Below are 13,383 nucleotides of genomic sequence, written 5' to 3' on the forward strand. Positions count from 1 at the left end.
AATACCAAGAGAACAGAGAAATGTATAATACGGCTACAAAAAGAAACTTTAAGTCAGATTCGACAGTCCTGGGATAATACCTACACACACATCAAAATGGACTAATAATAAAAAGACTGTGACTGACCTTTAGCATAGATGTCATGAAGACAGAGCAGCCCATGAGTGTGAAGATCATGAGGCCAGTAAAGCGTTGCTCTCTGATGCCGAGGAACTTGGGCTGCTCACCGGGAGCCGAGCACTCTGACTCAAGCTTCAGGCTGTTGACATGGGTGATGGAGAGGACAGTGGCTGCTACGAACCACGGCAAGCCCATCAATGAGCACACACCGAGCATCACCCCCACCATGAACAGATCCAGGTGGTACCCACAGCCTTTCTGAAGGGGGTAGAGGACCAGTACATGATGCTGAAGATGAGTAATTCTGATGCACTTTGAACACCACATCTCCAAGATGCTTATACAGGCCATCTCACTGATGCAGCCCACAACCAGAATTGAAAGCTGTGACAGGAACGTACCTTGAGTTTGTGTTCCTTCCTGTTGATGATGACGGCTGTGATCTGCTGGTCCATGAAGATGAGAATGGTACAAAGCAGAGCTGGGACCACCGTTATGACTGCAGTCCACCAGGGGTTGGGCCCCAGTGGGTTAATGAACCAACCACGATCATCTCTGGTTGGCTGATTAAAAATAAATAAATTTGACAATTGGTTTGACACAAGTAGCAGCTTGTTAAAAAATTATGCTGTTACTGAGCAATCTGATCATAACTCATCATATGATCATCATATCTGATCTGATTAAACTATTTCTTACCTTAAACACACTGGGGACCTTAAGCTTTGGAGAGGGAATCCCTAAGGCATAGTCGACTAAGACCATTGTAAGGATGGTGAAGAACACAGCAAAGTCACTGATGATGGACCTCACCTGATAGAGATGAAAAATTCCTCAAAATATCATCCAATCATACAATTACCTTTATTTTATCCAGTGTAAACCCCAATAAAAGGGTTGCAAGGTGCAGGAAACAGGACTCCTCTTTTTCCATTTTCCTTCTTCTTCTTACGCAGTACCGATATTAGACCACTAGAGTGTACCACTGCACCATGCTAAATAACCAAAGCTCTGTTTAGCAGAGCTTTGAAATTTAGGAAGAGGATGTTGGACGCACAGTACCTTCGTGGGAAAGTAATTGCTGAACTTGAATTCCTTGAGGAAAGCGGACATGAAGACAGTAGAGAAGAAGAGAATGACACACCAGAAGAGGACATCAGGAACGTAGGGTCCATGTGGGCCACAGGCGCTGCCCACAAACTCACCTTGCTTTTCAATACAGTCCTACAACAACAGGTAGAGGGCAAAGTTTTCTTACGATTAGCATTACAACAGCACCAGCAGATTGTAGGCTTCCACAAACAGGGTTTATGAGCATTTACATGCGCAAAAAAACTTAACCAAGTACAAAAAATGTGCTTTTAGAGTGATTTGCATGAGAAATCCTATATAATCCAGCCCACGTGTCCTTAATCTCTTGGGCTTCCTCCATCTGGGAGAGCATGTCACATTAAGGTAAAAAAAAACAAAACTAAATATATTCTTTTCAGTATACCTTTGTGTAACTTTTTATTTTTTATTTTTTTTATACTAAGTTGGCAGACTTAATACCTTGACCTCCAGCGCCTCCCAGTAGATTTCTGAGGCAGTGATGTTGTTGGTCTCCCAATATTTCAGGGTGCCATTGGTGGGGTCAGAAGGCTCAACACATGAACATCTGTGGAAGCACATTAACATCTGAGTGACTACATAATCCCTTAACTGTCAGAAATTTACTGTACCCCCAAGAAATGTACTTATTAGTAATTATTCCTTAAACAGCATACTGCGCAAGAACAAGCGTGCACATACGAGTACATGGTGAGTTTCTCCAGGTCGTTGTTCTTATTAAAGGGATAGTGTTCCCCCAAGTGGATAAGTTTCTCCAGGGCCTCATAGATAAAGATAATGCAGATGAGTGACGCAAAGGCTTCCTCTGTAAACCGTGTGATGTAACAAACAAGGGAACTGGCATCTGTGGCCACCAGCACAATACAGAGGAAAGCTGTCCACAGACCAATACAGGTTCTCAGTGACAGATAGGATAAGCCATATTCCCTATGTGGAGACAAAGGAGGGAAAAAATCATTGTGGAAAATAGCTGAAATAAAAACACATTATATGTTCAGTATTTACAATGTGGCAGATTGGAGAAAGTAATCTCAAAGTTATTATCACAATGAAATGTAATGATCTTTTGTCTGTACAATCAGAAAATTAAATGGCCCATTGGAGGCCAGATGTTTGAGAGACTATACATTCAATGTTCACAAGCTGATAAAACATCAGACATGTAATCACAAAATTACCGGTCATTTAGTGAGATGATTTATGTGTACAGTCACATTAAATCATAACATAACATAAAACATACTTGCAGAATTTGAACAATATCTTCTCAAATACAAGAACTGGCCCCGTGCTGCCCAAAATAGTGAGGGGCTGCCCAGCAAATAGGGAATAAGCAATTCCAGTCAGCGAGGCTCCAAACAACGACTCAATTGCACTCTGGGAAATAAAAAGAGGACAGACAGATGACTGAGCAAGAGCTACCTTCAAAATCTTTATCACCCTGAACTGCAACACAGTTACTGGTTTAATGTACTGAAAGCCTAAAGCACTACACAGTGCAACACGGTGAACATTTAGAGGAAAGAGCAGGTGAATTACTATGCGTCCTTCTGTTGCCTCGCCCAGTAGTCCTCCAAAGGTGATGACGGGGGACATGCAGGCACAGTAGAGGAACAGGAAAGAGGCCACACACTGCAAACTAATAGCATCCGTGTAGTCAGACAAGTAGTGGGGTGCCTTCCGCTTGATGTCTAGAATGAGACCACCAAACCACCTGGGAATATAAAACAGAAATTTGTCGTGTTCTTTATTTGCTTGCAAAACTATTTTAAAAGCATTTTCGACTAAAATGTTGAAACAGCAATTTCTCAAGTGCAGGTTTCAGCATTATTTTGTAAAAGTGTGCAAGATTTATTTTTTTGTTTTCCTAACTTGCATTCCTTCTGCTGCCTTCATCCCAATGTTCAGCTCTGAGTATGGCCTGGTGTGATATGTCCCTGTGATAGAGAGGCGTAGTTGCAGATAGAGATCTCACGGCAGGATGTTTCTATGGAAACCACTCAGTGACTTCAACTACAGCCCAAGTTTACCCAGGAATAGATGATGAGTGATACAGCATGCAGTTGTAGAAAAAAAATATTTTTTAGTTTGTGGCCTTGATTTTATGTGTGCATTTATAAAATCACTTATTCATATGTGCCAAAATTAAAGACAAGTGTCAGATAAACTTTAAAGCGTGCATTTACCTTAATTTTATCTATATTTCCAGCTAATATTTAGAGCCCTGTACCAATATTAGTATGTTTTATATAAAATAAATTAAGCTTCATGTTTATTAACACCTAAGGAACAACTTAAAACACTTAAAACAAAATATAAATATTTTAAAATACAATTCAGTTGAAGCACACAAACTACAAAATCCTGCACCAAAGCAGTGAGTAGGCTGCATGCTGACCCAGCACTACATGTCCACAGTTTAGTATGAGGTATTTAAAATAATATTTATTTACCTCTATCTATATATATATATAGATTTTATGATGTTCTACTACTACTATTCTACTGATCAGAATTAACTTTTGGTCAAAAACACTGCACATTATCCATCCCTTTGTGACTCTCCCACCTTCCAGTGCGTTGCAGTTCGGGACCCCCATGGCCACCATGCTCTTCTTCCTCATCACCCTCAACTAATCCATTAGGTAAAATGTTACTTTTCTTCCTCTTCTCCTGTTTAAGAAACAGCACACAGCAGTTAGTTCTCACTCAAATCCAAATTTGTCTACAACTGACCTGTTGTAGAAATCTAATCAAGAGAAAAAGAAGGTAACCAGCTAACTACAGTCCTACTGACCTGAGATGGTACGTTTTTTGGTGGCTCTATCCGTATGGATGGGTCCCACTCTCCTGGAGGCAGGACTGTCACTTGATCGAGGAATTCATCAATCCCAGCGATCAGATCATTCCGGTCTTTAGCTTTGTAGGCAACGTCATGGAAAACCTGGAGACAGAAAAGTATGCTGAGGTCCCAACTGCAGTCCTGACTGACTGTATGTGCAAGCCTCACCACTCTTACTGCGTACGAAGCATTTGTACTTGATAGAAATTTAAAAATAGGGGATGTCTGCCAACTTAAACCATAATTGAAAAGACATGTGAAGTCACATGTATTGGTAGTTCAGTGTCTATTGTCGACTTATTATCTGTGTAATTATACAACTGCTGCACAAACAGAAGCAAGACTAAGACTTTAAAACCTGGGACCTGCTCACTGTTAAACAACAGTGTTGATCACCTGCTTGATCAAATATCCTCAAATCACACTCCTCATATATACTCATTCCAAAGAGTAGATAATAAAGTCCGACTTTGTCAAAGCCGATCTTTTCCTCAGTGGTGATGGATGGCAGCCTAAATCCAAGACAAACAAAAAGGAGGACATGAGGGCTGACTAATCGCCAAAAGCATGTCATAGTGTTTCATGCTGAGAAATGTTCCATCACTTTGGGAATTTGTTGAGTTCTAGTGAACTGTGAATTTATGCAAAGTGCTTGCAGAAATTCTGACTTCGACACCTGGTTGACATTCGAAGCAATCCACCCTCTGAAAACATTCCGTCATTAATAAACCCTGGAGGATGCTTATTGGTAATAAGGTTTTCCTTAAGGAATTCTTACCTCATCCGTCATAAGTGTTGCAATGGACCTTCCAATCTCATGATACTGAGGCGCTCTACCCATAGGCCCCAAGAGAATAAACAGAAACCTAAAGGCAAGAACAATCTTTCTCAACTCTCCTATTTTTAAATGCATTGTCACATCAAATTTGAATCACAACCACCATAGCTGTGTATCTACTGTAAAGATCATTATTGGTTAAGGCTGAGCAGGTGCACAGTATCAGACTGCGGTAACCTTGTGGTGATGGGGACTTCTGCCAGCCCATTGAGAAGAACCGCTGGTGAAAGGCGGACAAATGCCACCACGGGCTTGTTCAGAAACTCCAGCTCTCCCACTAACACATTGCATGCTTCAGCTCCTGGTGGGATCTTCTTCATGAAATGAAGATCTATCTGAAAGAGGACACAAAGTACAGTGTGGAGAGTATCATATAAAAGCCCCTGACACCCTCTCCAGTTAGATTATGGTCTAAGCGGCTTTGACCAAGGGCATGCTTTGAAAAGTAAAAAAAAAAAAAAAATTCATTCAAGTTCAAAAGTGCATCCTATAAATATGTCATTATTTTTACTGTTTATCCTCACATTAAGCCCCTAATGAAATGGTTTGACTGGACTGTAATCTAAATATAGCCCAGCTGCCCAGGCTTTGTGTGTCACAGGCCACCATGTTCAAATAAGTGAATGGATAAATAAACAGATAAAATAAATATTACAGAAGATTACTGAAATAGAGATGTTAGTTTGACCTCTTGCATAATATTTTGTAAGGATGGGGTATCTTTCATTTCCTGCAAGTAAAATGCCTAAAAGCGCACAAAAGCTGACCCTGACTATGAAACTGATCCTCTTACTGTATATCTGCTTTCCACTCTGCAGCGGATCTGAATTGCACAGAAAATGTTTGAATATTAAAGGTGTTGATTTTTCAGCGATAATTATGTGGAAAAATGTGGAATGTGATGACTGGAGTGTTGTTTGTCTCCTCATAGAGTTTATATGGCTCCAGGACAACTAGACCTAGATACTTTGATGGGTCATCACTCACATCACACGGGTATAGTGGCGATTTATAAAATGTTAAAGTTAAAACTGATATTGTTACATGATTGCCAGGTAAATAAAACTCTGTAGCTGAACCAGAAATGTAAAAGTTGCAAGAAAATTTATATGTTTAAGAAAAATGCTATGTGGACATTTCAACAGATCTAAAATTACACTGACACAAACATATAGGGATCAAACTGTTTCACCGAAAGAGGCACATGAAACAATTCAAATACTGACCCGGACAAAAGGTTAAACTCATATACATTTTACAAAAGGTTTCAACAAGGATTTTATCTTTATCTTTGCTGTGTATGGTTGTCATGTGGTTATCATCGGTGCTGAATGACTTTTATAATATTTAACATGGTTATAATCCTAATCCCTGGCTAGATTACCTTTCCATTAAAAAGACCAACAAGGACCTCCTGTTCATTGTTTGAAACACGCAATTATATAATAGTCTGCTCATATTCATCAAATATGACATATTCATAGTATGAACTAAGAAATGCATTTGGGCTACAATTACACGTACACTACACATCTTGACAGTTCCACACTATAATCGTCATTTTGTCACTTAGTGTTACCAGTCATCCTTTCACATTGGCACAAGATACAAAAGCAGAAGTAACAATACAGATGCAAAAATACAGAAAGGTATGTTATTATTAATAATTATACATAAGTATCAGACATTTATCATGCAAAAAATATATATTACTTAGTTATTTGAATTATTATTGCTGATGCATTAATGTGTGTGCTGACATGTTAAGTAAAGGCTTATTCTGTGAATTACCTAATAACTAAATCAAATAAATGTAGCGGACAAAGGGGACAATACTTCATTCTAGAAGTATAAAATAGTATGAAATAGGCATATTGAATTACAACATTATGCACATAGCTTGAGAAACGCATGTATTACAGTGCAACTGTACAATCAGTGTACCATACCTTGCTGAAGTCAACAGAACTGTTCTCTCTGCTGACGTCCCCCTTCCCATCTGGACATGCTAAGTGAGACTGAGAGGATGACATCTGACCTGGATAATCCATATAGGAGAATTATGACTCAGTGGCAGAATAAATAAATAGATAAATGAATTTCAGCAACTGATGATTTCACTAAATATCACGAGACCGACCAAGTACACAGAATATCTCTAGATTCCCTAGTTAGGATCATACACAGGTGCTATCATGGATAAAAACTGATTTTCATCATTACTGTTGTCTCAAAAAAATCCAGGCTCGTATTAACGTGATTACTGCCAAGCTGGCTGACAGGTCTGGCCTAATTTCTGTATTCATTAAACAAGAGGGACAGAAATTAACAGTAATTATTGTGTTTAATATGCTAAGGAAGCGTGACGTGAAGATTATCAGAGAGCATTGCTTTAAAATTAGCTTCAAAATGCCACACCGGTGAAAATTGCTCGTGATGTACCACTAAGACTTCCAGCATACTAGAAAATGATTTAGACAGTTTGGTGTGTTCTGCACACCTAATTTTGTCATGTGAAATTCTGGCAGACCTGATGCTTGTAAAATTTAGTTGGCAATGATATAAGAAAGAAATTCTTCCAATTATGAGTCTGTCTTAGACTAAATTTATCCCAGAATCCAACCCAACAGTTCTCGTACTGTGAAGATCAATAGCAAATAAATATGTATATTTATAGAATTTACTTATGAGCATTGTTTTTTTAAAACCATCTTTATTCAACCTGACAAAAACAACCTATTTTGAGTTGCAAATATCAACACAAACCATACTCCCCTCCAGAATATGTTTTTTAAGTACAAGCTGGTAAAGGGGCAAGGACAGGCTGTATAAATCAGCACCTGTTGGCTTCAGTGGGGCTGTGCCAGGTGGGTGGGCAGATGGTGGGTGGAAGATTTGCAAGTTAAGCCCATATGCGTATAAGACACATACACATATTGCTCATTTATAAAGTATCCACTCTGCAACGCCACTGACCAGATTCATTATAGAATCCAATAAAGCAATGGTTCCAAGCTTTTTTGATTTGTGACCCCTGAAACATAGGATCCCTTCTCACACATGTGGTACATCAACAGGTGGCAACCAGTTCGATCAAAGACTGATTTGTATAGAGGCCTGAAAAAGTAAAACTGTTCAATAACACATAACTAAATGAACACAACTTCAAGGAAAAAGTTTGTTTTTTCCACTTTCCGATGTCTCTGTTTTTCTCACCATTCTTGTCCAGGTGGTGCTCAGACGTTCGTCGACCCATGTCAGCAATGGAGCGCACAATTGGTAGGCGGTTAGCCAGCTTCTTCTGGTTCTGATGATGGTGCTGCTTCAACAGAGTTTCCCGCACTTTCTTTCTGAGCTCATCCCCCAGCGGTGAGTATAATTCCTGGTGGTCCAAGACCATGTCTGAGGGAGACACAGACAGGTTAATAGGATTCATGGTTCAAGGATGAAGCTGAGAGACTTTGGTCCAGCGTGACTTGAATTTCATGCAAAAAATGATTAAGTTCATATTTCAAGATTACAAATAGACATCACAAAGTCACAACAGTTAAACAACAAATAGACGTGTACACTTTTTTGAGAAGCAAGCCAGCAGCTTCACTCAAAGGTAGAATTATTACATGACCTTCAAGAACTTCAGACACTCCTTTTCTAAGTCAGAGAGTTGTTACTTGACAAATCCAGTAACTTTGTCACTTGGTACTACCAGCGTACCATTGCTGTAGTTACCTGCAATTTCTTCAATGGTACTAGCCCTCATGTCAAGCAGTACAGTGCTGTTGATAATGCAGCTTCGCAGCTCAAACAGACTGTGTAGGGACAGAGTGGCCACGTAGGGTTTGCTCCATCGCTCCCCTCCGTCCTCAACATCCTCCTCAAACTTCAGCCACCTGAAACAAGAGTGTGAGCTCCAATAAGGAGAGGCCAGCAGACGACGAACTGGCTGGCAGTCTGTTCTAAATGCAGCAAGAGTACTCATTCATTCTGGGTTCCTCTCTCTCTCTCTCTGTTTTACTCAATTACTCTTCTTCCTTATTGCCTCTCATCAAAGTATCACTAAATAAAAATGTCTGATTTATCATTTTAACAGGATCATAATTCACAATAAATAAACTCTACATCTTGATTAACACTGACAAGTATCAAAAGAAAAAAACAGTAACATGAAGTTAATTTCCTGAGCAATTACAACAATGAATTACAATTACCTAATGTAATGGAAACACAAACATTAGACACACAGCTTCATCTCTCATCAGTATAAGTGGGATCATGGGATCACCGGCGTGACCGGTCCATTCAATCAGAGCTTTCAATAATGACATGTAGGTCATGACTGTGTGTGAATGCTATGTTGATGACGACACGACAGTCTTAACAGTACCTAGCACTTTCCCTCCACTCAGAATCCTCCCCATCCCTCACACAGATCTCATCCATCTCTGTGAAGAGGTCATGAGGAATATGCTCTTCATCATCATCCTCAGTGCCCAGCAGGAACTGCACTCTCTGGGAGGGAGTGTCTGGGAACATAAGCAACTGAATGAGTGGTCCAAACCTGAAATGAGGGTAAAATTATATAATGCGTGCAAGGTCATGACTGCGGCTGGTACCATAAAGAGGAGACTCTCTACCCTCAACCAAGGTGAGGACCCGGTCCCTACTCCTCCTCCTGTGCTTGTTTCCATGGTGACGGTGCCTGCGATGGCTGCGGTGCCTGGTGCTGCCCAGGGGGACATGGACCCCGATGTAGAGAGTCCTGTGGCCTAGGGACAAGTCCCACAGCAGTTAAAGTTCAAATCAACTGCAAGATGCCTGTGTGTGTGTGTGTGTGTGTTCCCAGAAGCTTTATAGATAATCAGTATGATTTCACTGATCATGGTTAAGCACTAATTCTTTGCATTTCTCTTTTAAGCTTTATGTTATTCATCATGGGCACTGTTTTACTGTAATAAAGTGCTTTGCTCAAAAGATAATATATAATAATGTAATGGTTACTGCAGCTTTATAATTCATCATGCCACCCTAAGCATGAAGTTATATACCACCTGTTATGGCTGTACAGCGAAAACATTATTGGAATTACTTTCTCAACCTGAAAATAATGTTAGTGAAGGGTTTTCTACCAGTAACATTTGGCTCTGTTTAATAATAACAGACAAAAAATAGTGGTTGGAACAGATAATTTAATTATCAGCGTTTCCCCTACCAATGGTAGGGGAAATGGTAGGTCTGTTGGTGGGTGGCCTACTCCCACCAACAGGACCCCCCACCCTCCCAAGAAAAGCAAAGAAAAAAAATGTAAAAATTAAAAGATAATTTATATTCACGTCTCTCTCTCTCTCTGCTTCCTGTTTCATGTGCGTCTCTGCGTATGCATCTGCACACAGAAGCAAAGAGCCCAGGAAGAGACAGGTAGACAACTCTGTGCCTCAATTAGTGATCATTACAAACAATTAATATATGGATTAAAATGTGTTCATATTACTTTTAAACAAAGTGTGAATGTTTGAGAGAAAGTGGTACTAATAACTAGTGATTGTGTTTTTGGTCAGCACTGGCACAAGATTATAGTACACATAGCACAGTAAAGGAGCAACTGTACATTCACTGCGTTTTCATGACAATGTGAATTTACACATAAAATACAGGATGTGCAAAATATAGTGTTGCCATTATCTAATTAGGCGTTTATGTTTGTATCTTAGTTGTTTGTAAATTACAGTGTTTGTACCCATGCTCTGCAGCTGTGTGAATTTGTGTTGCCTTGCACAACTGTGTGTGTGTGTGTGTCCATGTTTGTGTTAGTACAGGTGTGAGACTGTGTGAGCGAGATGGAGAGGGGAAGGGAGAGAGCATATCTGTTTTTGTACTCATAAGTCAGCCCACTCAGCTCACTGCAGTATGACACGAGGATTCAGACAACCACATACATTATATACAGTGTAATCCAGAAGGAATGATTGCTACAGCTATGCCAAAATGCTAGTCATAGACAAAAGCAATTATTTAAGGTATTCTTCAATCAAAAAACTTTTACTTCATGTTTTTGAAATTTAAAACCAAAGCATGCCATTACCTATGCATAGGACATGGGATTTTGTTCTGAATATTGCAAATTAAAAATCACTGGATTAGTTATTGACACCCGTTGACCGCTTACATGTTACAAGCATCCCAATAGCTCAAAATCCAAAAACGACAGTTTTGTTTTACAGGATTTTATTGCTTTTTCTTCTTTTCCTTTTCTTTTTTGATCCTATTCAACTCTAGAAAGAAATTGCAAAGAGGAGGCTATCAGAGAACACGAGATCTAAAATTTTCTGTGGGTTCAAGAATATGTTCTCAGTTAAGGAGTAAAGTTCACTTACAATCATGCCATACATAAAGGCTATCTGTATTATGACAATATTTTATAGCTAAATATAGTGTAATGGTCTGTGATTCCCTCATAGGAAAAACAAAAGGTCAATTTTTAAAAGTAGAGCACACCACCTTATGTTTACTTGAAATTTTCACTGAAAAGCTGCATATCAGGTGCAGATACAGGTGTGGAAAGCTTACTCAAGTTACTCACCTGCACTATTTGTATCTTTGTTTTGATTATCTGTGTTTTTCAGTGCTTATGAAATTACTGATGTGAACTCATCTCACCCACAGCTTCAGCCTCCCACTCTGCTCTTATCTTTTAACTATGAAAAAAACTGTCAAGAGGAAAAACAGCAGTTGTAAGGACAGAGTGGGCGGACTCTGCTGCAGCAGCCTTTTAGTGCTCCGAAGCTCTTTGTATTCCTCATGCATTCAGTGTCAGCAAAGGTACCTTCGAGATCTTCCTGCTCAAAGTTGGTTCCCTGCTGGGACCGCGTTCCTCCTCTGTCCACCACAGCCTCATCGTCATTCCTCTGTTGGACACATCGATAAACAAACACAAACACATATTCAACATAATGATAGTATAAGCATTATTCAGTAAGTATAGTCATAGAGTATCACATCAATCACACAGCTGGAAGTGAAACACAGTACAACATTTCTTCCAGTATACTGAAAGCAACATGAAATTAAATGTTTGTTGACTTGGTGTTCCCTCACAGTCGAGGGCATTATGAACAAACACATTATCCAACTGAATAGCATGGTTGCCGTGGAAACTAATTGCACGTCTCATCTTGAAGAGGAAAGCAGGTCATCTAAATCCAAACAGAAAGCTTTTCATAATGGGGACAATAAATTACTCACCTACAATTAAAGTTTTTCTTCTGTTCAAGGCACTTCCTTTGCAGTGACCTGTGTTACTTTGTTAATGGGACCCCAGCTCAAAAAGTGAATCACCACATGACCTCATTTTGAAAAAGTTTTTAAAAAGTAAGCTGGTGGCTGTTTTGTTGTTTCTTATTTTATGTTACTACAATCTAATTTGTTTCCTTTACATAAAAAACACTAAATTTTGATCACAAAACTATGAATCTTTCTTTTACCACCCACGTTTATCTTGTTATAATATATTATTATTATTTATATTAAATAGAGCTGTTTTGTTATGATTAGTTGTGATATGACATTACTTCTTCATTGGAGCAGAGGTGAAGATAATAGCATTGGTCTATGCAGGTCATCCAATGCAGAAGTGACAGAAGGCCAAAAAAAAGAAGAAGAAGAGCATAATCCTCAGTGCAGAGCTTTTGTCAGATTACAAGAGAGAACACTGAATGACTGCTGAAAATGTCACTAAGGTTGTTTGAGCTTTCCTTATGGACCTTCCTGTCTGACAGCATCACTAGGCTGAACCCTCTCTGAACACCTGTTCCACATGTAACTGCAGTTAATAAGCAGTTACCACAACTAGTTATGAGTTTTTGACAGCTCAAAAAAAAGAACATGAGAAATGCAGCAGGACAGGCAGACATTGCCATTAGCAGGAGATGACTTGGAGCACATGGATCAAACTGATTAGAGTTGGTGAGAAAACCATCATCCTGTGGTGAGAATGTCGGTCTGCTTATGCAATAACTGAGAAAGAAGATGAGAGTGAGGAGGTGGTAAAAGAGAGAACCAGTAAAACCAGCACCGTTATTTGTCATTTAATAATGCACGTGCAAAGATACAAATTCAGCACCTGCTTTTGCTTTTTTATAAAAACTTAATGTTATTCACTATTCAAGTTTTATATCTTTACAACATTCCATTATAAAATCAAAACCAACATGCAACCACAGCCAGTGCACAACTGTGTAGCCTCAAACAGTGAGACAATGATTCAATTCATATTTATTATTATTATTTATATATTGAAATCTATGTAATTATGACCCTGTGAAAATAATTTACAACACCTCAAAAGGTTGAACTAAGGATCAGTGAAGGACTATACGTCTAGAACAATGCTAGTGGCTGTAATTGACACAACACAACACAACACAAAAATCTAAATTGCTCGGGGGACGAGAAATAAAGAGATAGGTGCTCTTCTTA

At 39.2% G+C, this 13,383-nt stretch overlaps 1 protein-coding gene across 2 annotated transcripts in view; it reads right to left on the minus strand.

Annotated features, from left to right (window-relative positions):
- Positions 1 to 13,383, minus strand: part of slc4a10b (solute carrier family 4 member 10b) — a 31,710-nt gene that overhangs the window by 4,366 nt on the left and 13,961 nt on the right. For both annotated transcript variants that reach the window (XM_018702458.2, XM_051071629.1), the window contains 18 exons: positions 11,732 to 11,813; positions 9,525 to 9,677; positions 9,296 to 9,434; positions 8,641 to 8,801; positions 8,128 to 8,313; positions 6,861 to 6,949; positions 5,089 to 5,246; positions 4,852 to 4,939; positions 4,029 to 4,175; positions 3,801 to 3,904; positions 2,771 to 2,945; positions 2,475 to 2,608; positions 1,913 to 2,158; positions 1,673 to 1,778; positions 1,184 to 1,345; positions 821 to 934; positions 523 to 684; positions 128 to 379 (listed from right to left, as the gene is read on the minus strand). In XM_018702458.2, the coding sequence (XP_018557974.2) occupies positions 128 to 379; positions 523 to 684; positions 821 to 934; positions 1,184 to 1,345; positions 1,673 to 1,778; positions 1,913 to 2,158; positions 2,475 to 2,608; positions 2,771 to 2,945; positions 3,801 to 3,904; positions 4,029 to 4,175; positions 4,852 to 4,939; positions 5,089 to 5,246; positions 6,861 to 6,949; positions 8,128 to 8,313; positions 8,641 to 8,801; positions 9,296 to 9,434; positions 9,525 to 9,677; positions 11,732 to 11,813 (2,658 nt within the window). The remainder of the gene's footprint in view (positions 1 to 127; positions 380 to 522; positions 685 to 820; positions 935 to 1,183; positions 1,346 to 1,672; positions 1,779 to 1,912; positions 2,159 to 2,474; positions 2,609 to 2,770; positions 2,946 to 3,800; positions 3,905 to 4,028; positions 4,176 to 4,851; positions 4,940 to 5,088; positions 5,247 to 6,860; positions 6,950 to 8,127; positions 8,314 to 8,640; positions 8,802 to 9,295; positions 9,435 to 9,524; positions 9,678 to 11,731; positions 11,814 to 13,383) is intronic.

This window comes from Lates calcarifer, linkage group LG1 (genome assembly GCF_001640805.2).
Source record: "Lates calcarifer isolate ASB-BC8 linkage group LG1, TLL_Latcal_v3, whole genome shotgun sequence".
Taxonomy (NCBI): Eukaryota; Metazoa; Chordata; class Actinopteri; family Centropomidae; genus Lates; species Lates calcarifer.